General features: G+C 29.0%; 1 protein-coding gene across 1 annotated transcript in view; it reads right to left on the reverse strand.

Moving 5' to 3' along the window:
- Positions 1–1,984: 1,984 nt before the first annotated feature.
- LOC142317880 (uncharacterized) overlaps positions 1,985–26,160 on the reverse strand; it is a 154,014-nt gene continuing 129,838 nt past the window's right edge. Inside the window, exon 10 of the mRNA XM_075354425.1 lies at positions 1,985–2,719. Within this exon, the coding sequence (XP_075210540.1) occupies positions 2,027–2,719 (693 nt within the window). The 3' untranslated portion in view covers positions 1,985–2,026. The remainder of the gene's footprint in view (positions 2,720–26,160) is intronic.

The following is a 26,160-nucleotide window of genomic DNA, read 5'->3' on the forward strand; positions in this document are numbered from 1 at the left end:
TCAAGCTTAAAGATGAGTATCTAAACATTATATGCAGGATGCCTAAATATTTGATTCGGTGTTTTCTTTACTCATGAAGTAAGGAAACATTTGACAACTAAAATAAAAGGCCTATCACATCTTGATATATTCATTTTTATGCACGATTGATTTTAGAAATTGTGTTTTTTTTAATTTTATTTTATTGATAGGTAATATTGGTGTTGGAAGATTTTTTTTTCTTAAAATATTTGTTTTTAAAAATTGCTTCAATTTTAAAATAATTAAAACGACTTCAAAAGATTTAGAATTACTTTTTACTGGACTGTTTCTTTCCACTCTTCATGAAAGAAGTGTCTTACATGCAATTGATAACATAATAATGTTTAAAAGCCATGGGATTTCCAGGTACGAGTAGCGTACTTATTAATACTTTATAAGTACTTATTTAATAAGAGCAATTTTATATTAGGGTATTAATATAGAACACATGCTTAATTTACTTGGCGAAAAAAGGTTTGTTCACTTGGTTTTATAAGGGATTAACAAGATAATCCCTTTTAAAACAAGTATAAACATCCTATATGTTTAGAGTTTCGAAATAGAGAGTGGAAAATTATATTCTAGACGTTGAATCTAAAGTGAATGACTGCTTCTGACTGTCTGTAGGAATTGTAAGAATGATATAAACTCATGCATAAATTACCTAAAAGTTCAGGTCTATCGCTATTAATTCTATTAAAAAACTTTTCAAAAATTTGAATTCAGTTTTTGATATCTTACAGGAGTTCAATTTCAAAAAATAAAGGAGTGTGTTTATGAATGAAAATATATTTTCAACCAAACAAAAAATATTTTGTATGTAAAACTTACTTCAACTATTCGATCAGTAAGTGGAGAATTACAAATTTATACAATTTATTATTAATGAAAAATTTACTATCTATATTTGAGTATTATTTACCTCCCCCCCCACCATTAACTTCACTTATATTTCAAGTTAATCATATTTATTTGTCGATTGTTATATGTAGTTTATATGCTTTGTACATACGAGCATAATACACAGGGACAAACACGTAATCTTACTAGTATTATCAGATAGTATAAAAGAAAAGATTTCTTGCTGCTCTACAGTTAGTCAGCATTCAAAACTTTTGAAAAAGCTATTTCTTCATTATTTGGTTCTCATTTTTGATTGGTTTACTTGTATCTGAATTCATTTGTTTGAAATTTACGGTTTATAAGACTGGAATAACTTTAACTACTGAAATAATTAGCATTTTTGCTGATTAAGTAAGGCAAGAAGATAATCTTTTAAAAATTAATATATTTAATGAGTCTCTTGTCACATGGGTTTTTATAGCGGTTTTAAGATTATATTGAAATTTCTGCTTTATTCATATACTTGATTTCTTATGAAAGAAACCTTTATACACTTTATAGAAGGAAATTAATAAAAGTGATTTTTTAGAGCAGTACTCAATGTGCGGTAATGTAAGCATGCGCTTCTATTTCTGAATAAAAGAAATGAAGTGCTGCTTAAAAACAAACAAATAAAATGCTAGAATTGAGGAACTTCAACAATTGTAAAAAATCATTTTACTGTATACTTATTTACTAGCCAACGCCCACCTTTGGCTGTTGAGCCATTTGGCGATGCGCTGACTAATAAAGAAGGGCTTCTGTAAACTCCGGGCTCTCAACCAGCTGGGTGTGGTCCAGGGCCGTACAATCTCTCAGGTGATCATTTTACTGTATAGATAGTCATATTTATCGATAGTTTTAAAGTACAAGCTTTAAAACTATCTAACTTTTTGTTAGAAAAAAGCTTATACTACCAAGAAAGAAATTAAGAATCGAGTATAAATATTAAAAACTATTTCGACGTGCGATGAGGTATTTTATAGACACATCACTTTATGTAACTGATTAGGAATTCTTAAAAAAGTCAACAAAAAAGTATAGTAATTTAAATTCGTTTATTCTTCGAGTATCAGCGCTATAAAAAAAAAATAATAAATATACAATCTGCACATTAATTTATCTAAGCCCAGTGATTAGGTGAATGCGGTACTGAGCTGACTTTAGCTACAGCAGCGAAGTGAGCGGCTTTAGCGGCGGCGACTTCAGGAGTATCCTGTGGAACGGCAGGAACTGGGGCGTGGTGTGGTGCGGCAGGAACATATGGGGGATAGTATGGAGCAGGAGCAGGGGCAGGTGCCGGGTAGTAGGGAGCTGGTGCTGGTGGGGCAGGAGCTCCGGCTTTGGCAACGGCAGCAAAATGAGCGGCCTTGGCGGCAGCAACTTCAGGTGTATCTTGTGGAACACCGTTTACTGGAGCCGGTGCTGGTGGGTAATGAGCGGCTGGAGCGTATGGGGCTGGAGCGTACGGGGCTGGAGCATAAGGTGCTGGTGCATAAGGTCCTGGAGCCGGTGCTCCTGCTTTAGCTACTGCGGCGAAATGAGCGGCTTTAGCAGCAGCTACTTCGGGTGTGTCCTGAGGAACTCCGTTCACTGGTGGTGGTGCAGGGGCGGCGGCGTGAGAGTATGCTGGAGCTGGAGCGTAGTTGGAGTGAGCAGATGCTTTAGCTAAAGCGGCGAAGTGGGCTGCCTTAGCCGCAGCAACTTCAGGAGTATCCTGTGGAACGGCGGGAACACCGTGTGGTGCTGCCGGCACATGTGGTGGATATGGTGCCCATGATGATGAAGCTACGGCAGCTACAGCAAACAATACAATCTGCAAGGAAAAAATATACACTATAATTATTCTATATAAACAACCAGTGATGAAATAGATTAAAATTTTATTAGGTTCATTGTAGTTCATAAATTTGTTATTCAAAAATAACAAATTTATTCATAAATTTGTTAAGAGTAATTAATTACACCTAAATTACATTATATAAACTAAATAAAAAATTGATTATGTGTGCCTATATAAGTAGTACAATTATAAAATAATGTATCTCATTTTATAATAATTTCAATCATTTGAAAATTAGCGAAAATTATTTTACTAAAAAACAACAAATCGTGAATGTGTTAAATTTTATATAAATTATTGAACTCGTTTATATTAATCCTACAAAACCAATTTGTACAGGAGATAGTTTACTTTTTGCTAACTTTTTAAAATTATTTGCTGAATCCTGCTGATTTTCTTTAGAAATTCTAAAGATCTAAGTTCTTTAGCAGAACTGTTCTGAGCATACGTTCTGTCGATTCTGTCTAGCAAATACTCATACCTAATTCGGGAAAAAACGAAGCATTGCATCAAAAGCAGTGTTTAATTTGCAAAATTAATAATAAGAAGAAAAAATAAAATTAAGAAATGACATCCTAATTAATAACAGAAATAATAATAACAAAAACAAAATGTTAATAATTATAAAATCAAAAAGTATTCCTTCATTTTTATTTTCATTTCATAATAATTTAAATAAGACTATTCAATACAGTATTTAGCCACACTTAAAAACGAACTATGATTGAATTTATCCCTCCTTTGCGAAAAGAAATTAATTGCAGTTAATTATTTTTACCAGAGTGTAATTTGTAAAATTCTGAAATATTTTATCCTCAAAATGTACCAATGTTTTACTTATAATTTAATTTTACTTTTTCAATAAGATTGAAAAAATCTCTACCTTACAGGGCTAAGTTAAAAAGGTTTGTCGGTACCGGATAAAAAAGGAATATGCGAATAAGTTGATTATTAATGGTGTAAGTAGGTTGCTACACGTAACTTACACTCACATAGGTGTGCGCGCAAGCGCAGTAACATAGTTAAGTGGAATTTAAAATTGTAAATTGTAACAACATAAATGTAATAATCATAAATTATAAAATATTAGATATATGTACATTACTGCGAAAAAAATGAATTTAGTCCTTGGAATAGTAATTATAAGGTAGAATACCAGCTAATATTTCAAGCGAAATTAGAACACGATTTAATTAAAATTAATAATATGAAATTTTATGCTGTAACAACTCTAGTATATCATTGTTGTCCTTTTACTTAATGAACAAGTATGTTTTATAAAGTCTGAATTTCTCGATTTGATAGGTTAAATTTCGTATTTATTTAGAAATAAAAAAGCTGACAAATATAGTTGTAGGACTTTCCCGTCACGCGGCTTACACACGTATACACACACAACTTAATTTAGCACGTCAGTGCTACACTAGCGCTTTTTGTAGAGACAGAAGGTACTATTGACGCATTATACTCACTTAGCCATTTTAGCCACTAGTTAGAGCACGTTTTGGGGTGGGGATGCGATTTTGCAAAAATTTTCTGTTTTGTAAATATTATTTTTTAATTGTTAACAAATGTGCCTAAGAAAAATAAGACCTTAATTAGGTAAAATCTCGAGATACTGAGGGTGACCTTGTTTTACAGCCTCAACCCCTTGATCTTTTAAGTTAAACATTTAATGCCATCAATGCCCCATATGTAGAAATAATCTGACCAAGTTTGGTTAAAATCGGTCCAGCAGTTCTGGAGATAGTCTATAAGGTGATTTAAAGTGCGTCACCGAACACACACGTACATACGAACATCAGGAAAATTTCCATCCCGATTTTTGAGTTCCTTAGGTGTCAAAACGTCAAGATCCGGTGAAAACCGTGTGTCCAAATTGGACCGATTATAATACTTTCTTTCCTTCTACAGTTATAGCGCTAGACGGGAAAGTAAAAATGTAAAGAAAGATATTTCAACACTTCTAAGCTTATTTACGATTTAATTTATTGAAACCTTCGGTTATGTTTTTACTTTTGAACTATTAATGAATTATTTCATTACAAATTTGAAGTGTTTTTTTTTTCACTAGTTAATTACCTTTTAATTGGAAAGTATGTTTAATATTAATAATTAATAAAGTGTTATTACGGTTCGACATGCAACGTTCCGTCAACAAATTTTCTTAGATTTTTGTGCCTACGTAAATTATGCGAGATTGTGAAAAATATTTTTTTAACAAACAATCTAAAAATATATCAATTTTTTTTTGTTTTTGGTTTAAATCTTTGATTTAAATTTTAAATAATACTTCCTAATCAGAGAAAATTCTCAGTTACCAAAGAATTCTGAGAAATGTATTGTTATGTAACGTAAGAAACGAAAATTTTGTAATACGTTACCTTACCATGACTGTTAGAAAGGAAGCTTATTATTGTTTAAAAACTTATTGCTAGAAAATTAAAAATATAAATTTGATTTTTGAACTCCTATTGTATTAATTTGTTCTAGTTTTAGTAATTTAATGAATTTTAAATTTAATCACATCCCTTTAGCAAAATGACAGCCATCCAGTAAATTATAAAGCAATGCAAAATTACTAATCTGCTGCTTTGATTATAATATAAAAATCACATTTCGTACTGGAAATTCATTATAGTTGCTATATGACAAGTTTACAAGATAATATCATTCAGTTTTCATTAGCCACCTGCTTTGGTTTTAGTATGCGTTTTCTTTCTTTATTTGTGTGTGTGTGTGTGCGCGCACGTGTGAATATGCAGCAAACATGTTTTTATATAAAATATTCTGTTATGATGATATCAAATGCAGTTTTGATTTTCATAATAGTGAATTATTATGGTTAAATGTTGCCCTAACAGTATAAGGAAATCCTAGTAGAACTTGAAGGACTTTGATGAAGGTGTGGCTGGTGTGTAATATTATGTATCAACTGAGGTATAAAACAAACTTCATTGTCATGTTTTGTATACAAATTTCAAGATTAGTTTAAATTTTAAATCATTTAAAATGTTGTACATATAAAATTAAAAATTAAACATTATAGATATATCCTACACTGATTGTACGAAATCAAATTTTAAGTTTTCTCAAAGATTTGAAGAGATCTGATTTTTTTTTATTAAAAAAGAATAATGTAACTTTACTTGTTTGTTTTCTATTGATTAGGTTTTCTTTTTAATTAAATTTGATTTGCCTTTCCTAATTCAGTAAGCTAATAAAACTTACTAAACTAGTAATTAGCTGTATTTCCTAAACTAGTCTCCCTTAAAAGATTAATATGAATTTTTACTGATAACTAATGAGATAAAATTTAATTAACTTTTAATTAATTTCCCTCAGATTAGTTTTACTAAAGTTCATTAAAAAAAAAAAACAAAAACTGATCGATAGATTTTTTGAAGAATGCAATCATATTTTAATTTTATAGTTATGAATTGTATCCTGAACATTTTACATTCTGAAGTTCTCTGTATACGTTGGCACAAAGCTTATTACTGTTGCCTAATAACTACTGTTCCTAGATTTGATTTCTGATATGGTTAGAGATTTTACATATAACAATTTTTTTTCAACAGAGATTGTTCATCCTGGTAAGGGACTGCACATAGTCTTGAGTTCCATATATGGATCGCCCACAGAAAATGATTTAAATGTCACTAGTTCTAACAAAGACCTTGAAAAACTTTGTTTTTAAAATAGCTATGCACATTTAATAAACATGTACAATTTATCATTTTCCCTAATTTTCTTATTTGTTTAATGTAAATTTTACTTTATATCATTTGTCTGATTTCATTATAACCTGATTTTATAACTTAAAAAAATAAAAATACAATTAGCTTAATGTCTTTAATATTTTTTTTTTATTGAGTAATTTCTTTACCCCTATATTTATTAAATAAAATAAAAAATCAAACTGTGGTAGCATAGCAGCCTTGTACCGTTTTCAGTCTAGTTATTAAATGAGTAAGTAGGTCATCGTAATTTTAGTTACCAATACTTTTATTCAAATGGAACCTTCTCTTGCTGTTTTAATTATCTGTCCTCATATTTTTTATAACCATCACTTACGTTATGTGACTGAAAATTGTGTAATGAGTATTTGAACCACATTTTAACACAAGTAGCATGATTCAATGCTGTCTTTTTACCTACAAGAGAATTATATAAAATTTCAGGAATTTAGGAGTGTGCAAAACACTTTAACTGGACCTACAGCTTGTACATCAATATAAAAAATAAAAAAGGTATACGTATTCTCCTTTTTTTATTCCACTGTAAATATTGTAAATATTATGTTATCTATATAAATATATGAGTGACATTTTCTGATAAAATAACAAGTATATAACAAAATGGTTGTTTGTTACAACAGTTAAAACTCTTATTGATACAGATATATACTCATTATGTTCTTTCTTTCGATGTGGTGATCTAGAGGAACAGTTGGCTACTGCTGTTACTATTACAGTCAGTGAATAAATGACCTAACCTTGACTTCAGTTCATTATCTCTCTCACTTGCTCTCTTGAAAAAAATATTTCTCTCTCATTTCCTTCAACATACAAGGTCAACAAGTAGTAGTAGTAGTAGTTGTAGTAGTAGTAGTAGTAATAATAAAAATAATATGTATATTATGTATCACTTTATTATTTTTATCCAGGAATACTGGTTCTATAAAGTACTTTATAATTATATATTTTATTCATTATACTACATAGTTAACTCCAGTAGTGTTACAGTTGTTTAATTTATAACTTCTCTTTCTCCACTCTCACTTAGCTTTTTTTTAAGTCCTATAATTTAGAAATTAGTATGAGAATTAAATAGCTGAAGTCTTTCTTTTGTAAATGATTAATTACCAGTATTTATTTATCTATGTTGTAAGTATGCATTCCTAATTTTAGACCTATTATTTGCAATATGTCTTGAATATTGAGCAATATATTCATTGTGACTAAAATGTGTGTGTGTGTGTGTGTGTGTGTCTGGAATATTATAAAATTATAATTAATATAATGTGTAAGATTATATACAAATATGTCATTATTCCTACATCATTAATCTTGTTGTTATTATAATTACATATTTTGCAACTAGAATAATACTTGATTAACTAAGTTTATACAGTTTTTTTTTAAGGAAAATAGTTAATTTAACTAAATTGTCTTCATGAAAGCTTCGAATTGTCAAGGTCATGAAAGTTAAGGTAGTTCACAGACCTAAATTTGATTTTGACTTGGTTTTTAAACAAGAATATGACTGATCTCTAAAAGTTTATTTTTTCTGTGTTTTCCTCACTGGAGTCATGTATTCACTGGATCTTATAAAGGGTAAAAACTATTGCATTCTTGGACAGAAAATTAAAAAAAAAAATTATAAAATCATGCATTTTGGGGAAAATTTTAATTAATACATGATGTCATATCTATGGTACAAAGTATTAACAAATCATTTAATAGGTTCCAGGCCACATATGGGTTCTATTCTTGCCGAATGTGAGAGAAAGGAAGAAAAAAAAAATTTTATATGTTTGGTAGAATTTTACCATAAGGGCAATTACAATATTGGTTTATGGTTGTGAAATATGATATTCAAAATGAACAAAACTCAATGGCATTTTATCAGCAAAGATGAAATACTTAAGAAATTAAGGGTTGAATGAAAATGGATAGACTTAGAGACAAATGTGTGAAATGAGAAGAATCATTTTGATCTTAGTAACAATAAAGATACTGAATCTTAAGATAAGAATTAATTATTCTAGCAGATCAACAGTTAGTAGTTTGCATATATTAATTTTGATGAAATCATTTTTTCTGACTGTTTATTGAGTACTGCATATCTAAAACAAAGAGGACTTAACTAGTTACCTTACTCTGTAACGCTTAACTTGGTATATCTTGTTAATGGTAATAGGACTTTGTACAACAATTAATTACAGCATTCATAAGAGTTAAACCAGCTATAACTCCAACCAAGAGCTGATATTTATGTAGAGCTAGCTTCTACAGCAAGCTAACTTTTATGTGCACATATTGTGTTTATAACATTTTTTCAGTTCACCTTAACTTCAGAAAACATCTTTGTGAATGATATTTTATAATACATCTTGTCTACCAATTGCTGTCGTACAAAGGCAAGTCAACTATTGTGTGGTACAATAATTACGTTAAAATTTTAAGAGTTTTGATCATTTCCTTTTCTCTCTGCACCATTCAGTTGCAGATCAAGCTTCAATTAAATAGAAAAAAGTAAATGTTCAGGAGGGTGGTACAAGACATATGAGTAAAGTGAAAATCATCTCTTTACCATTAGTTTCAATTCATAAAGATGTAACATGTGAAGAGATTTATTTGCCTGAGAGCCAAAATTGATTAAAACTTTAATGTGACTGGCATCTCTATCACTACCTGCACTTCCCATCAATGAAATGACACAAATTATATTGATATGCATATAGATAAAACTCCACGTAATATAAACATACAAAATTTAACTATCTAGATTTCAATCTCTAACCCTTGGATTAGAAGCCAATACTATTTTGTGAGCTATCTTGATAGGATTAATAGATATCATGGATTAAAAAAAAATGAATTGTTATAAATTTATTAACTATTGATTTCAGCTATAAATTTATACTTCATTGTGGCTGGTGCACCCCTAATTAGGGAAATTTTTAAGAAGGTTTATATTAAACTTTAAATAGCGTATTGGTCATCATACACATTACCCATGTTATACCAATCTATATAACAACATACGACCTGTATTGTAAGTGCCTTTAATAAAGTACTTGCAAGATAGAATTTTTAAATAACAAATTTTTTAAAAATTGAGAAAATTCTGTTTTCAATTATTAATTTGTTTAAAAAGTTATTACAGAACTGAAGACATTGGAAACAGATTTATTAATGTCTCATTTGTTGATTGAATTGATTAGTCTGGTTAAAACATTATATTTAAGTTAACTGAAACACAAGTACACACACCCACACCTTAAACTCCATGCACACACACACACACACACACACACACACACACACACACACACACACACACACACACACACACACACACACACACACACACAAACACATGCACACACATAAAAGACTTTATAAGAGTAAAAAGAATTTGAAGTGTTTAGCTATGTAGTGCTATGTTTTACATGTCTTTTGTCTTTTAAAGTTATGTAGATATTATTTGGTGAAAAAGATAGCTTTTCATCATAACATTTATATGTGTAAGAACATATATATATATATATGTATGTGTATGTGTGTGTGTGTGTGTGTGTGTTGTGCATGTACAAATGTGTAAGAGTGAAATGATCTCTCGTTACATGAGTTTATGTAATACTGTTACTACACTGTATAATATTATGTAATTATTTACTGACCATTGATTTCATATTTGTAGTTTTTAGTTAATGCACTGCACTATATTGTTGAACTCCTGCTCAGACCTCCTTTAGCCCACTGAACAGTTTGTCTAAAGGACTGTCTACTGGTAAATGTTTGGGTTAGCAGTCACAAACTCTGTCTTATATAGTAGTCTGTATTGGGTCGGGTGGAATAAGTGAAATGGTGAATTGTGTTAGTTCAAAACCCCCTTACCTTGGCCTTCAATGGTAACATGTTGAATATTAATTGTTAATATTTCTTATTTTATACTGTGTCTTTACATTATAATACATTATATTATACTACATAGTACACTATATGAGAAACCAGTAATTATTTTTAGTATTATTACTTATTATAAATCTATTGTCACATTGTATAAACTATAACACATACACACACTTAAACACAAAAATGCAAACTTACCTCATAAAGCTACTGCCAAATCATTTGACCCTATTGTAACCTAATAAAACCCACTTGACATTAAGGTACACACAAACACACACACAGATTGTAATATTGTACTGCAAACCATTCAATTTATTTTATTTCAATGCTAACTTTTCAATTATTTTTAAATAATGAATTTTAGTGACTGGTACAATTAAATTTTGATTAAACACATCTTGGTTATTGCAATATAACAGTCACGATAACAATAATAGTAATAGTTGTACAATAAAATGTATATAATAATCTTTAGTGATTACTGTTGTGCGATTGATGCATTGTCATCAAATATGATGCGTAAATTCTAACCTTTCTATATTATATTGTCTATATGTAAGAGTAACCTATTCTTTATGACCTATAGACTTCTTATTATTGTAATTGATTGTATACTTGTGTAAAATAAGGAATTAGCTCATTAATGTAATTGTTTTTATAGTTATTAAACTTCCTATCTAATACTCATGACTCTATAAACTTAAAATATATATATTTAGAAGCATTACTATATATTTCACATTAATGGAGGATTTAATATTTATTACAAAATAAATTGTACTATCAATAAATGAGTTTTATTATTATAATTACAATATGTGAATTCTGCCTTGGTATTTGTGAAATTATTATTCCTTTTACTAATCTTCATTTTAAATTTAGTACAGTTTGTATTTTTAATGTTAATTACATTTCTCAGTCGAAACAAAAATTATTTGTGGTTCATGACTAAACAAATTTTTCTTCATCTGAAGATTTGTATCTTCTTGACCTCTGAAAGTCCTAACCCAAGGTGGATTATGATATTATATAACATTTACTTCATAGTACTATACGATTATCATAAATTCATGGGCAGTCACAATTTTTCACAGTATATCCATTAATGTTCAGTTTTTCATATCTACCCAAGTAAGCAGAATTTACTTGACAGTATACTTATGTTATATTTATTGATTACATATTAGAGTTTATTAAGGGGGAAAGGAAAAAAATATTACCATAATTAATGTTGGAAGATAAAATATAATTAAATGATTGTTAACAAATGCCCTTTTGAATTTAAGATTTTGGTTTCACATCTGTGATGAGCAAAATTCTATTTGATACCAAACAGAGATGTTTGAATTTTTTTTTATTTCATAGCTTATATGAAAAGAACAAATTGGAAAGACAAAAATTTAATTTTACAAACATAGATTTCAAACTGTATATTTCTTCATGTATTTATTTTCTCAGCATTTAACATTTATTAATCAGTTGGGTTATCATTTTCATTAACTGTAGGAGATAGATAATCAAGGAAGATCTGGATTATTTTAACATACATGTGTTGTTTTTTCATTGTTTCTTCTCCAAATATAAAAGATTTAAAAACAGAAAGTTTAAAATATAACGCTTCAATTTTTGTTAATTGAAGAGCATATGAAGCTTGGGTAAGCAAGGAGTTCCATAAATCTTGACTTGTTAATGAATTCGCTGATGTTTTCCTGAAAGTGATGTGTGTTTTGGAAAAGAATGCTGGATATCATAAAATACTACTGTAATCAACTGTATATTTTTGTAAAATAAAGAATTGGCTCGTTGATCAAATTGTTTTATAGTTATTAAACTTCTTATCTAACATTTATGTCTTCACAAAATTTAAAATAATATATGTAGAGAGATTATTGATGATTATTTCATTTTATCTGGGATTTAATTTTTATTATAATAAATTGTTTTATTGCCAATAAAGGAATTAATTTATATTATAACTTGCATTCTTAATGAAAAGAGAAATCACAGGTCAGTTCATATATACAGAAAACAAACTACAATAAAGGATCAAAAATTGTATAATTTAATTTAATTTTTCTTAAAGAAGTGAGCTTTAGACATCTGGATGCTATTATGTTTTTTAATTGCAGGAAAATGTTTTGAAAAGTAATGATTCAAATACAAAAATATTTTTAATTTTCTTAGTTTAAGAGGGGGGATCTAAAGGGTGCTTGGTGGGGTAATGGGAGTATAAGTCAATGACCATGATGACTTCTTGACGAGAAGCAGAAAAAGTTTTTTAAAAGAAATATTTGAAAATCATAATGCTTTAATAATCTGTTTAATGCAGTAGTAAAGGGGCTAGAAAATGTGGAGCAACATGATGACATAAACCTTTCTAATACCATTAAGTTTTTTAATGTTTCTACAACTGGAGCACATTAAAAAAAAAAAAAAAAACAAGATTCTATCTTTTAATATTTACCCACATTTATCCAGTGGCTCCAAAGGAGTAGTGTTAGTTCATACCACTTGCAAACCTGATGGTAATTCCCTGCTGTGATCCAAACAATCAAACTTCAGAGTTTGGTGAACCTATGATTAACAGTTTTTTGAACTCGGATACTATTGTTAATAATATTATCACAAAGCTCAGGTGAAATTAAGAGGGATAACAGGATGATGTGTTTGCTATATAGACTACGTCTGAAAATAACTAAACTTTTTAACAGCGAATAACTCTTCAAATCGGTGCAGTACCTTCGTGAAGTATACTTAAGATTACTTTGAGAAAACAAAAAAACTCTATCATCTTGCGTAGCAGCACGTAATAAATTATCTACAATAAACTATTTTCTTTATAAGTTGCTTTCTTAATGAAAAAACAAATCATAAATGTGTTTTCTGATCTAATGAAAACTAACAATAAAGGTTCAAAAATTAGGTTTAGGAATGTCATACCAACATTTTAATAAATTGAATACAAATAATAATTCAACAAAAAATAACATTTGAATTCTAACAAGTCATTATTAAATTTATCTCATCGCAGTAGTAGTTACAAAACTTTGGTATTCTTGTCGGTCATACGATTAAGTGAGGGATTATCTAGAAATGAAAAAAAGTAGTTCTTCTAGCGTGTTAAGGAATCTAATATTTACTAAAATCAAGAATAGAAGGAAACATTTTCCTCCTACAATGTTTGTGATGTCTTTCCCCTTCACCAAAGTCATCAAATCACAAAAACTTTATTGCAACTGTGCAAGTATGTTAAACACTAATAGATTTGAAATCACCTTGCGGGTGAAGGTCACGCGACTTCCTCATCTTGCCGCTCACAAGTCGTAATATGCAACAGCGTAGAGCGGGTACGGCCAGTACATCACCACTCCATCATTAACTACACATCAGAAATCTAATAAGCCCAAATACAAATATAGTATTTTTAGTAGGTAATTAAATCGCAAATATTGAAATCAGATTTTTCAATAACCCCGCCTAAGTTATTTTACGAACTCAATAAGATTATCTCATTCTAAAACATTGTTTCTCTAAAAAGTAGTGTTTTCCTATCTATTTCTCCATCGAATTACTTCATTCGTTTTTCTATTATTATTGAGTGACAGTTGCGTAAAGAGGTAAATATTTTTTAAATAAAAAACTTCCATAATTATTATTTATATTATTCAGTTTAATTGTTATTTTAAATAGTCTATGTTTACTATTTCAAGACGTTGTAAAATTGTGTTTGTCACCGAATACGTAACTTTTATTTTGTAGTACAATTTATACCAGTTCAGATTACTGTTATATATCAATCGGACGTGCAGTTTCTTTGGCTGATCTTTAATTGTGAAAGTTAGGCTATTTTAACTGTATAAACGTGTGAGTTAAAATAGCAACAAACAGTCCTGGTCATCGGAAACAATCTAAAAAATTGGATTATAGGGTATATAATTATTTAAAAGAATTTGTGTATAGCAAATCTACTATTAAGGAAATTTTTAATGCAAAGCAGGATGTGATCGCAACCATGTTTGCTGTGTCAGTACATACTGTAAAAAATGTTTGTCATGAAGGCAATGAAAACGCATCAACCCAAGCCGAATTATGTGAACATTCTTTTGAATCGTCTCAGAAAAAAATTTCTCAAACAAACTAGGTAACCGATCTGGACGATTTTAATAAATATATATTTCGTCGTTTTATTCAAGAATTTTACGATAGAGGAAAGTATTTCAAGTGCAGTAAAATTAGAGACTTTTGAGAAAAAACATTTACCGGAAGTGCGTATTCCACATGGAGAATAGTAAGACAATTAGGGTTCCGCTTTCTTAAGTCTAATGACGGCAGAAAATTTTTGATGAAGAGTTCTGACATTGTTCTTGCTCGGGTAAAATTTTTAAAAAAATTGCTCGAAATTAGACAAAATAATTCTCGACAATAGTTTATCTAAATGAAACGGGGGTAAACCAGAACCATTCTAGGAAATAAATCTGGCCGAATTCATCAAACCGTGGTGGTTTTAAGATTTCGGTTGGGAAAGAATCCGGTTTAATTATATATTACGATTTTTGCTATGAATCTGGTTTTGTAAAAGACTGTGTTCACATTTTTCAGTCGAAGCGTACGGTAGACTTCCACCAAGAAGTGGTCGCTGATGTATTTCGAAAATGGTTCGTAAATTTTGTTGCGATCTTTGGAAGAAGACTGTGTTACATGATGGATAACGTCAGCTACCATTCTACCCTTAAAGAGAAAGTGCCAGTGACCAAAGCGTGGAAATTATTTCATGATTAGAAGAGAAGAAAATACTACACAATCCTTCGTAAACAAGTCCCAAATTTCTGGCTATTTTCAAAAAAAAAATTAAAAATACAGACAATATGAGCTTGACGATATTGCAACAGAAATGGGGATTGAAGTCGTTTGATTACCACTGTATCACTGCCAGACCGAGCTAATTTTGGCGCAGATAAAAGGTGAGTTGGCAGCTAAAAACAATAATTCAAATAAATGACGAAAATCATTATTAGAAGATGCCATAAACCGTATAACAATATATGATTCGAGAAAATGCGTTAGACACGTAGAAAACTCTCAAGTAAAAGATTTTCATAAAGAAGGGTAGCGAGACGACCACTTACAAGATGACGGTGACGAAAATATGACAGATTTATCAAGTGATAAAAACTAATAATTTATTTCATATGATATTGACTTTCAGATTATAATTTATTTAGATTGTGTAAATTTTTACGACTTTTCTAATTTTTAAAGTCTACATTAAATTTAGTCGTAACGTTTTCAAATTTTTGAACATATGAGAAAATTATGGAAATATTTTACGTAAAATAAAAAGTTTCAGATACGAGATAGTAACTTCTTACGCGCATCAGAATAATGCAATAAATATTTTACTAATAAATACATAAGATGAGTTGACGAAACGTTGGCTTGTAAAGAGAAAAGGAACAATTCATTATTGTATTATTACCTTGGTGTAGGGGAAATGAGGAGAAACTTTAGGCAGTGGAGGAGGAAATAGCCCGTCACCTTCACCCGCAAGATAATTTCAAATCTATAATAGATAAAAAAATGTAGAATATACTCGTAAGTGTGGAATTCATTAATTAAAACTTAACATTACATTACGCAAAATTATATTTTGTGGTATGTACCGGGAAAAACGTGCAGTGTAATAACAGATTAAAGAAATATAGTTGTTCTGATTTAGTAAAATATGATTATGCTAGTTCTTCATTAAAATAATAATAAAAATAACCATTATTATTATTACTGCAATTATTTTTCTTTATAGATGATATTAGAATTTTTTAAATTATTATTTTGCTTTTTTTCCAGATTTATTCTTTTTTTAACCCGTAATGAACCTAAATTCGAAGGAGTTATCAAATTTTGAGGGATTACATTTTATCAGGAATCATTGCAATAACTGGTAACTAGGAAGAGTATATTAAAATGTGATATTTATTTATAACATCCATTTTAATTTTAAAATTATTTCAAATAAATAATTTTAAATTATTTATTTGTAACAGCCAGTATTAGGTGAATCACTTCTTTCAGTCTTTAGGTGAAACTGAGTCTGAATGATTAGCTAATACTTTCTTGAGCAAGACGTATGACAGCAGCATTCACTACCCATTTTCAATTAATTGATTTTCATGTGTGACGCAGGAAAAAACTATCTATTTCACCGGTACTCGAATAAAAAGTAAAAAATAAATTATATGAACTTACTTTACGCATAAATAGCACACAGAATCATATAATTAGTTATTTGCATATCTGCATTATAGAGAAAATTAACTTTACAAAATAATGAGGATTTCATATATGTTTTTGATTGTCATCTAAAAATAATTTTCTTACGTTATTAACATTTTTTCAGATTTTTTAAATTCATTAAGGTATAAACATAAAAAATCACCAGGTTTTTGTGTGCGTTTTTTGTTATTCACTTATTTATTACTATTTTATGTTTTATATTTGTTACTCAGTTTCATAATTTTTTGACTAAATTATTACAAGTAGAATAAAAAGCAAAATCGAATTTTTAGCATTACTTATGATAAACTTATATGTTTTATTTCTAATTTCTATCTGGCATTGGAAAACAGAATGTCTCTCCTTCTGGCGTGCCGCGTATATTTGTAGAAGGATGAACTGAACTGACAGTACGCGATGTATAATTGTACTGTTAAGGTTGCTTCTTAGCAGGGCGTTACTAAACAAGGGATTTATTTTTACTCCAAACTCCTGTCGAGTTGAATCTACAGAAAATGAAAGGGAAGAGATATGAAGTGAGAATCTAGATAAGCATTACAATTTCTGCTAAATACAATTCTTATTTTTTACACTGAATTTATCATTAGAACATTTCATAAGTAATAATTTTCTGGTTTGAGGTAACGTTCCTTTTTTCTCCAAAACTACGATTTTAGTTTATAGAGAAAGGACTAGTATCTTTTGAAAGTGGTTTAAATTTGATTTAGTTTTAAATTGAGTACTGACAAAATGATATACTTTACTTTTTCATGATGAATAAAGCGATTCCGTATTAAGAAAGAATTAATAAAGTACCAGGAATTTCACTGCTATAAATTTTATTGAGTTAAATGAAATCAAACCAGAAGAAGCAACAAAAGATAGATTTACAAAAGTTCAAAAGTAAAAACTTTACACAATGGAAGTTAAAACAAAAAAAAGAAAGAGATATATAAATATTACAAAAATAACTAAAATATCTTACACATTTGAAACGTAATAGAGATAGCTTGCATTAATGCCGGAAAACTAAAGCGGGAAAATATCAGAAATAGTGAACAAAACAATAATGGTGAGTAGTGAATAAGTACAGTAAAAAGAGACCCCCTCCCAAATATTTTTTAACGAAGCTTCTAAGATCAATAAAAAATTAATGTATAAACGCTTATTTAAAACAATTTTTAATTTTTTTTGTTTAAATGAAATAATTAAATCTGATGTTTCTTCTATAAAAAGTTGTAATACAAACTATTTTTTTCATTTTGATAATCTAAAAAAATATTAAATTCAATAGATTGTACCTAACCCTCAATATATTGTATGTTTCTTAACACGTATTTTTCACATCGCTAATGAAAAAAAAATAGAAGCGGGGTATATCAGCACGAAAAATAATAAAAATAGATAATATAAACAAAGAATATATTTATTGTATTATGCATTAAGTTGCTTTCATTATATTAGTATAAATACGGAATTACGTTATTCATTTTATTGTTGATTAAAAATTCAATTTAGTACTAAAGAACTAGCGTTGCAAAACCAATATAAATACTAAAAAAACAGCCATGATTTCAGTACAAAATTCACAACAACAAAACAACAAAAAGTCTAGAATAACTTAAATCATTTTGATAAATTCATAAAGCAAAGTTTGATGTGATAGAGAAATGTACTAAGACTGAGAAAGACTAATATTTATCTCCTACAAAGAAAATTGTTTCCAATTTAGAATATGGAAAAATTAATAATCTGTAATACAGATGTACAGTAATTCTATTTCATAAATCAAATGTTTTACTATAACTTCGTGACCATATGTTTAATATTTTTTTATATTACTTATCTCATTAATTCGTTGTATTTTTATTATGAAAGTAAACGCCTCAGTGTTATCTTATCTTAAAAGATAAGCGCACATGATGAATAGATTAGCATAAGCGATAATGCGTGAATACTAAAATTATAATGATAAATTTCATTGCAATGGATAACCTTTCACATCCAGAAAATTCTTTACACGGAATAACATAGGCTGCACTAAAGATTTAATATTGCTAGAGAAGGAAAATCATTCTCCATGATCTTCCTATGGGCCAGTGGTGGCGAACCTATGATCCGCCGATCAGACACTGACCCACTAAAGCTTTTTAAATGATCCACGCGTTGATTTTTATAAAATTATTTTTTATATCATAAAGGAGAGAACAGACAATAGAAAATATTAAAAAATTAAAGTATAAATTTCGAATGTCGAATTTATAAAATGATATATTTCCTAGTGGACTTGACTAATGATTTTCTATACTGCATCTGTGCATGACTCATGACAGTCGGTCACAAACTTGGCGCGCATATTCGCTGCTTCGTAAAACGGGGATGTACCACTTCGCAGTGTTAAATAAAGAGATTTAATCAGTTTAAAAGTTTAGAAAATACATTTCACTTTATTTTATATCGATACAAAACGGAAGTCGAAACAATAGAGTTAACCGAATTTACGTGGCTAGATATCCACGATTTAGAAATTGAATTAGCTGAATTCAAAGCAGCATAGTGTGGAAAAATAAATTTGAAAACTTAATTTTGGAAGTAGAAGGAAAGATTTCCTGAAAGTAGTGTAAATAAATGATCTCGCACTAAAAATTGAAAATATTATATTAAACGTATGGGATTCTTTACCAAACAATTTTATATAAATGAAGAAACTTTCTAATAATCTTAACGATGCTTGGGTTCACATATTCGTGTAATAAATTGTTTTCCTCAATGAATTTTGTAAAATCTACAAACAGAAATAAACTTGGAAATGAACTGACTGTGAAATACGTTAATATAATGAGTAAGGAATATGAACCCAATATTAAGAAACTATCTGAAAATAAGCAACAACAGGTTTCACATTAAACATAATTTTATCAGATTCATTATGCACACACATATCTGTAACTATTAATAAAGAATATTTCATAACATATATGTGCTTTTCTTTATTCCTTGTTTATTCAAATACTCGGTGCAGAGGCGGCACTAGGCATGGTGTCACCTGATGCGGTAATTGATGGTATCTCCCCATTGATATCAATCTTTTGACATCACTTTTATTTTTTTCTCTTCACTTGCAAAAGTAAAAGTTTTTAAAAAAGGAAAACTTAAACTTTTTAAAGGATTTTAAAATAGAGAACCAATAAAAGGGTCAACTGTCAAGTTTTTCTGTTAACAGATTTTCGGTGTTTCCAAACTTTTGGTACCCCTTTTGAACACAGCATCTCTCACTTTCCAAGTGACCCACGGGCTAGTATTAAAAAGAATGAACAAAATTTGACCCAATTCTCAAAGAGTTTGCCATCACTGCTACAGGCTATCGAGTTAGAAAATTTGTAACATGAAATTGACTTGTAAGAAAAATATCTGATGTGTAGTTGATTTATTTTATCTAATTGTCACCTGTTAAATGGAATTTTTGTTCCGATATTAATGGATTTTGAAATTTTGTACTAGCATTATTTAATTGTTCACATCAATAGAAAATAAATTGAAGATTAATCGTGATACTCTGTTAATTTTTAATATTTAGATACGATCAGATTCTTTATTAATCAGACTTTCTTAGTGTCTTTTTCTTAATCTGAAATCTTAAACAGAGTCTTAATCTACTGCACGTAATCTCTAAAATCAAAAAATTTTCTTAATCTACTAATATTCCTTGAATACAATGTACTAATCAATTAAAATATATAACTTTTAACCGATTGTCTTATTTCTTGTTAAATGTCTAAGTAATGATTTAGATAGAAAACTATACAATTATTACACATGAAGTGAAAATATTAACTAGAAATCAATTTATTTTATGACTGATATGAGAAAATACCCTCTACTCAGTAATCTCAGTGAATATATAGGTCCTTACAAGACGACAGAAAGAACAACTTTTACATTTTATTTTATCCAGACTTTCTTATGACTGTGATTCGCTTAAAGTACAGGAGCCACCAGTCAGAGTTACTTTCCTTTAGAATAATGCTATTCATCAAAAGACCTTGTACCTGGTGAACAAAGTTAAGTCCATTTGATTGCTGTTCGGTTGGGTGTGCTGATGAGCACAATTATATTCATTTCTTTAAAGAAAGCTGTTTCATTCTTCATATTCACTAGTAAGTCTGACATGCTTGCTATTCCTGAAAATAGTGATACAGTTTCTGGAATCGGTTTGTGTTTTTTGCCCTTCAATCTTTAAATTTATGGGATCTTATAGACAGCGGAGAAAAATAGCCCGAGTGTAGTATAAAAAAAAAAAATTAATTGAGTCATGATGTGCATTTTACATAAAATGTGTATAATTATATTTTATTTTATTATATTTTGTGTATAATTATGTTATTAATATATATACCACCTGCAAAGTAGTCGTGAGTTCTACCAACCACAATTTTTCATTTTGCTATAAACTGTCAGGAAATAAAACAATGAAATATTAGGAGAAACAGAAATATTTATCTTCAAGTTCATTTTATTTAGCGACTGATTTAATTATGATTAGATTTATAAAAATAATTTACTATTTTTAAATTAATAATAAAATTTATAAAAATGCCGGCATCAGAATTGCATTAATGTTTGTGCATCAAAGCTATTAGATGAGACAGAATTCAGATCACTGAGTTGAAATAATTTTATAATATTAAGGAATTTAACAATATAAGTAGAAAATATGTATTAGAGGTTGAGGTAGGGGGTCGCCTGTCTGACACAAGGTCTACAAGCACGCCGCCGCACGCCGATCACCTATTCCGTTAATTCCAACTATTCGAGGTCATAGGTATACGCTTACAAAAGACTCACACATATTTAAGAACGACTGAGAGAAAGATCTTACTCAGACAGACGAGAACACGTTACCGATCACAGTCCGAATTATATGACTAAAAAGAATTTTATTGTTTCTATAATAGACATTGTCTTTCTGAGCCGTTTTTGATCGTGGAATTTTAATAAAAATAAAATGAGACCGTAAACGATGAACAACAAGTTGTTTTCAGTCTCGTAAAATATTTAAAAAAATAATGTTTGTTCTGTTTGTGAGAGGAAAAGTAATGTAATTAAATTTTCTTTAAAACACAAGTTATTTAATTGTTAGGCGTATACCGTGTCAGCATCTAGGCTAATGTTTAGAAACATAAGAATTAATTATGTTTAATAATTGCTATTTTCAAAGTAATTATTTTTCAAGAATTATCGGATTAGTATTGCTTCTTCAAACATCTAATTAAGTGTAAGAATAACATATGCTTCGTCTTTTTTAAATAAAAATACAGCCTTAATTTTATTCTTTTTTTAGTCAGATTCTGAGTAAATTAAATGTGTTCGATATTATTTAAAACATTTTATAATAAATTAATTGTTTAATAATTTATAACAATTTCGTTTTTCTAACAAACATTGCTGAACGGTATTTCTAAAAATATTTACAATTAGATTATTATGAAATGGAAAATGTAACACGGGATATAACATTTTCAAAGATTTTAGCGCATAAATAAAAGAAAAAATCCCCATTTGTCTTTGTAGATTTTGGTTTTAAGTTCATAAGATCTGAATAATAATCAAGTAACAATAACATAGAATTTTTATCATTCTGTGTTCTCACATATATGATTTACGTGGCTTTTATTACATATATATATTTTTTGTCTTTTATATATTTTTATACTTATATAATATATATATATTTAAAAAATATTTTTTCTATTCCTAAATAAATTACTCTTTTATAATGTTAATAAGTCTTATTAATATAATACAATAAAATTTGTCAGAACTGATTGCTTTTTTCTTACTTTATAACTGTCTTGTTTTCATTACGATACATTTTTAATTTAATATCATTTATCATGATTTTTTTCCTTTATTTCAAAATAGAAATGAGTATATTATTAAATCAGTAAAATGCTGCTTGTTATCACATGATAAACAATGATTATTAATTCTAAAAAAATTACTCTTTTTTACAAGAAATAATAAAGTAAAAATAGTTTTGGGTTGAAAAACAATAAATTAATAATTTTCTCTAACTTAATCTCCTTATGTTTATACTCAGTTTTTGGTCCATTTAAGTTTGAAGTTTATTCACGGGAATGTGGAAGAGAATTTCTATTGTATGACCGATTAGGATTTTAATTCTTGCCCTCAGGATGAAGACTAAGACTTAAGACGAAGGTGTAATATACTTCGCCTTAAAAAAAGGTTGACATAGAAGATTCTATACTATCGCTTCATAATTAATTTTGTTTTTTGAAAATGATATTATTTTGTGCTGACGTGAGTGTAAAAATAAAATTGAATTGAGCTGCGAAAATATATGCTGAATATTTAGACTGACGAAACATAAACTATTATATAGCGTTGAACTAAGCACCCGGTAGGCTTCTGAAATATCTCATAGGAGTTCATCTAAGGGGAACTAAATGTTTAATCATATTTTCACCAAAGAATTCAAAGAAAGGAGCGATTGACACAATAGGATATAAGGAAATAAAGTCTTAAGTCCTAAATCTAAGGTAGATGTATTTTAATAAACAGATTCTTTTTAAGGAAAAACGGCTTTCTTCTGATGCATGGATTACACACACAACTTAGTTTAAAATATTTATAATTTTATTTAAATATAATATGTTTTGTTTTGTATAATTCAATGTTCTATATAAAGCGAGCACGCTACCGTGTTTCATTCGCTCGGGTGTGGAGGTATTTACTTTTTTACACTTTAAATATTATTCATTTATTTAATTCTACCGCTCACCTGTGACGTTATAATATAGCAGACAACTATAGCATTTTCAAATCCTAGTAAAGGCAGTTACTTTTATACGGATTTGTATACTAATTTGTGGATACCGGTGTTCTTTGGTGGTTGGGTTTCAATTAACCACAAATCGACCTGAGACTGTACAAGACTATGTCTTGTACTTCATACATGTTATCCTCATTCATCCTCTTAAGTAATACCTTACGGTGGTTCTGGAAGCTAAACAGAAACAGAGAGAGTGACGACTACAGCAGCTGTACGTCAGTGTTACACTAGCGCTCCTTGTAAGAGGGGGTACTAATGACGCCACTCGTTTATTTAGTGCATTTTTTGGCATGGGGTGAAATTTTGCAAAAACCTTTTTTGGAATTATTATTTTTTAATTGTTAACAAATATGCATAAGAAAAATAAGATCTTAATTAAGCGAAATCTCGAGGTACTAAGCGTGACCTTGCTCCACAGCCTCACCACCTTGACATTTAAGTAGACAATTTAATGCCATTAATGCCCCATATATATATAGAAGTAATCTGACCAAGTTTGGTCAAAATCAGTAGAGTATTTCTGGAGATATAAGGTGTGAAACACTAAATACACACACACACACACACACACACACACACACACACACACACACACACACACACACACACACATACATGTGTACATTTCCATCCGGTTTTGTTTTTGGTTTTTTGGTTTCCTTAGGTGTCAAAGTAAAAAATTACTTTGTAATTATCTTCAGACGAAAAGCTTTAGGGTGGGATATTTAATTTTAAACGCATATTCCCAAATGTCAACTATAAAAAGTACCTAGAATGAAAATTTGTCCATTAAATTTTCTAAAGGATCTTTGACAAAACATAATTATAATGCTTTGTCAAAGACTCCTTGAACCCAAACAAATATAATTTGGATTCTTTTCTTAGAAGTGTTTTAATACATAAATAGATATTGTTCTATGTATGATTTCTAGAGGCCCTGATAGAAACCCCGGTTCTGGAATTCTTTTTATCTTACTGTAATTTTTAATATTTTTAGAAAAGCCTGGACTAATGTTATTGCTATCCAGATTCAATTTTTAAGATTTCAGTAAAATAAAGAAGAAAATTAATAATAGTGGGTTAGTCAAAATAATCCGGTTATAGAGATGATGGTTAGTATATCTTTTTTTATCTGTTTCCTTTGAACATGAGACGTTCATTGAGAAATATTTAGCTCTCGTTATACTATTAGAAACATAAAATATAAGATAAACTTAGGTCTGGTACAAAAAAAAAAAAAATAATAGTTTTAAGTTTATAATTATTTTATCTAAAAATTTAATGTTGAAAAATAAACGCTACTAGTTATTTTTTAAATACAAGTATTAAGAGCAAACATGTAAGAAAGCAAATATTAATACATGCATAATGGATACTTATCGCTTTGATTTGAAAGAATCCTTTAGAATAGTATTTTTAGGTCGTTATTTAATTTTAATTGATATATTTTGAACGTCATTTCATATTTAAAACGATAAAGAAAACTGCTAACTCCTCCTGGAGGCTTGTGCATATGTGTGGAGCTAATTCGTCAAAGGGATTTCGATGAATTTCATTCCTAAGGAATGCACGATATTGCGCGTTATAAGTATTTATCAGTTCGTTGCCAAACGTCATGATTTGTGAAAGTCCGTTACGTAAATACTTGAGTGACTGAATAGATTTTTATTGAAACAAAAAGATATGAACTATAAATAGAAGGCTTATTATACATGTGCGAATTAGCAACTCCTTTGTTGTAATGAATACCGAAATTGAGGAAAAAGCACCCCAAATATCTAGGATCATGTACTATGACATAAGAAAAAATTGCGGTCTAATTAAAGATCGGTCTAAATAAAGATTATGCCATTATAATGTCGAATCAATTTTTATTCCAAAAACTTGGTTGAAAATACAAAAAGAAAGGTTCCGAATATATCTGTAAATAAAAAACGGGACAAGCAAAAATTAAGTTTTATAGGAAAATGTGTGTAATTAAATTTGGGTTAACACCCATCCTAGTATATGAATGATAAATTTCACTATGTTGTTAAAAAAAGTTTCTATTTTCAACCAAAAATAACCATAATGTGGAAAAGAAACAAAGAAAATATGGAAAATAAAAATGTTTTGAAACAAAATTTTCTAATGACAAACTTATTTAGAGTGAAATTTAAAATTAGTTGGATTTCAAGAAACAGAAAACTTACCACCTTTCCCCTAAATCGGATCGAAACCGGTTGAGAATAGCTTGACGTAAACCAAGACAAGTGAAAATATTTGGCCAGTCGAGAGATGACTGTTGAAAGAAAATCATACCAAGCTTCTTTCTTACTTTATGCACATAATATAAGATTGAAATCTTTTACGAATTAACATGAACCTTTTCTATTTAATTGTTTGAGTTTGAGTATTGATTGCTAGAACGACCTTCTGTATTTACAAAGATGTGAAAATACATTTAAAACAAATGGAAAGAAACTTTTATATAGCTCTTTATTTCTTTGTGTTTCTTTTTTATAATCAGTTGGGTGGAATTATTATAGCCCTGAACAATAATTAGCTACAAGGATGAACTATTGACAAAGTTCATTTTACTTAAATTTTCAGGATAAATGTAATTGAATTGACATAAATTGATTTGTGTTCTTATACAAATCGGG

The sequence above is a fragment of the Lycorma delicatula genome, chromosome 1 (genome assembly GCF_047948215.1).
Source record: "Lycorma delicatula isolate Av1 chromosome 1, ASM4794821v1, whole genome shotgun sequence".
NCBI classification, from domain to species: Eukaryota; Metazoa; Arthropoda; class Insecta; order Hemiptera; family Fulgoridae; genus Lycorma; species Lycorma delicatula.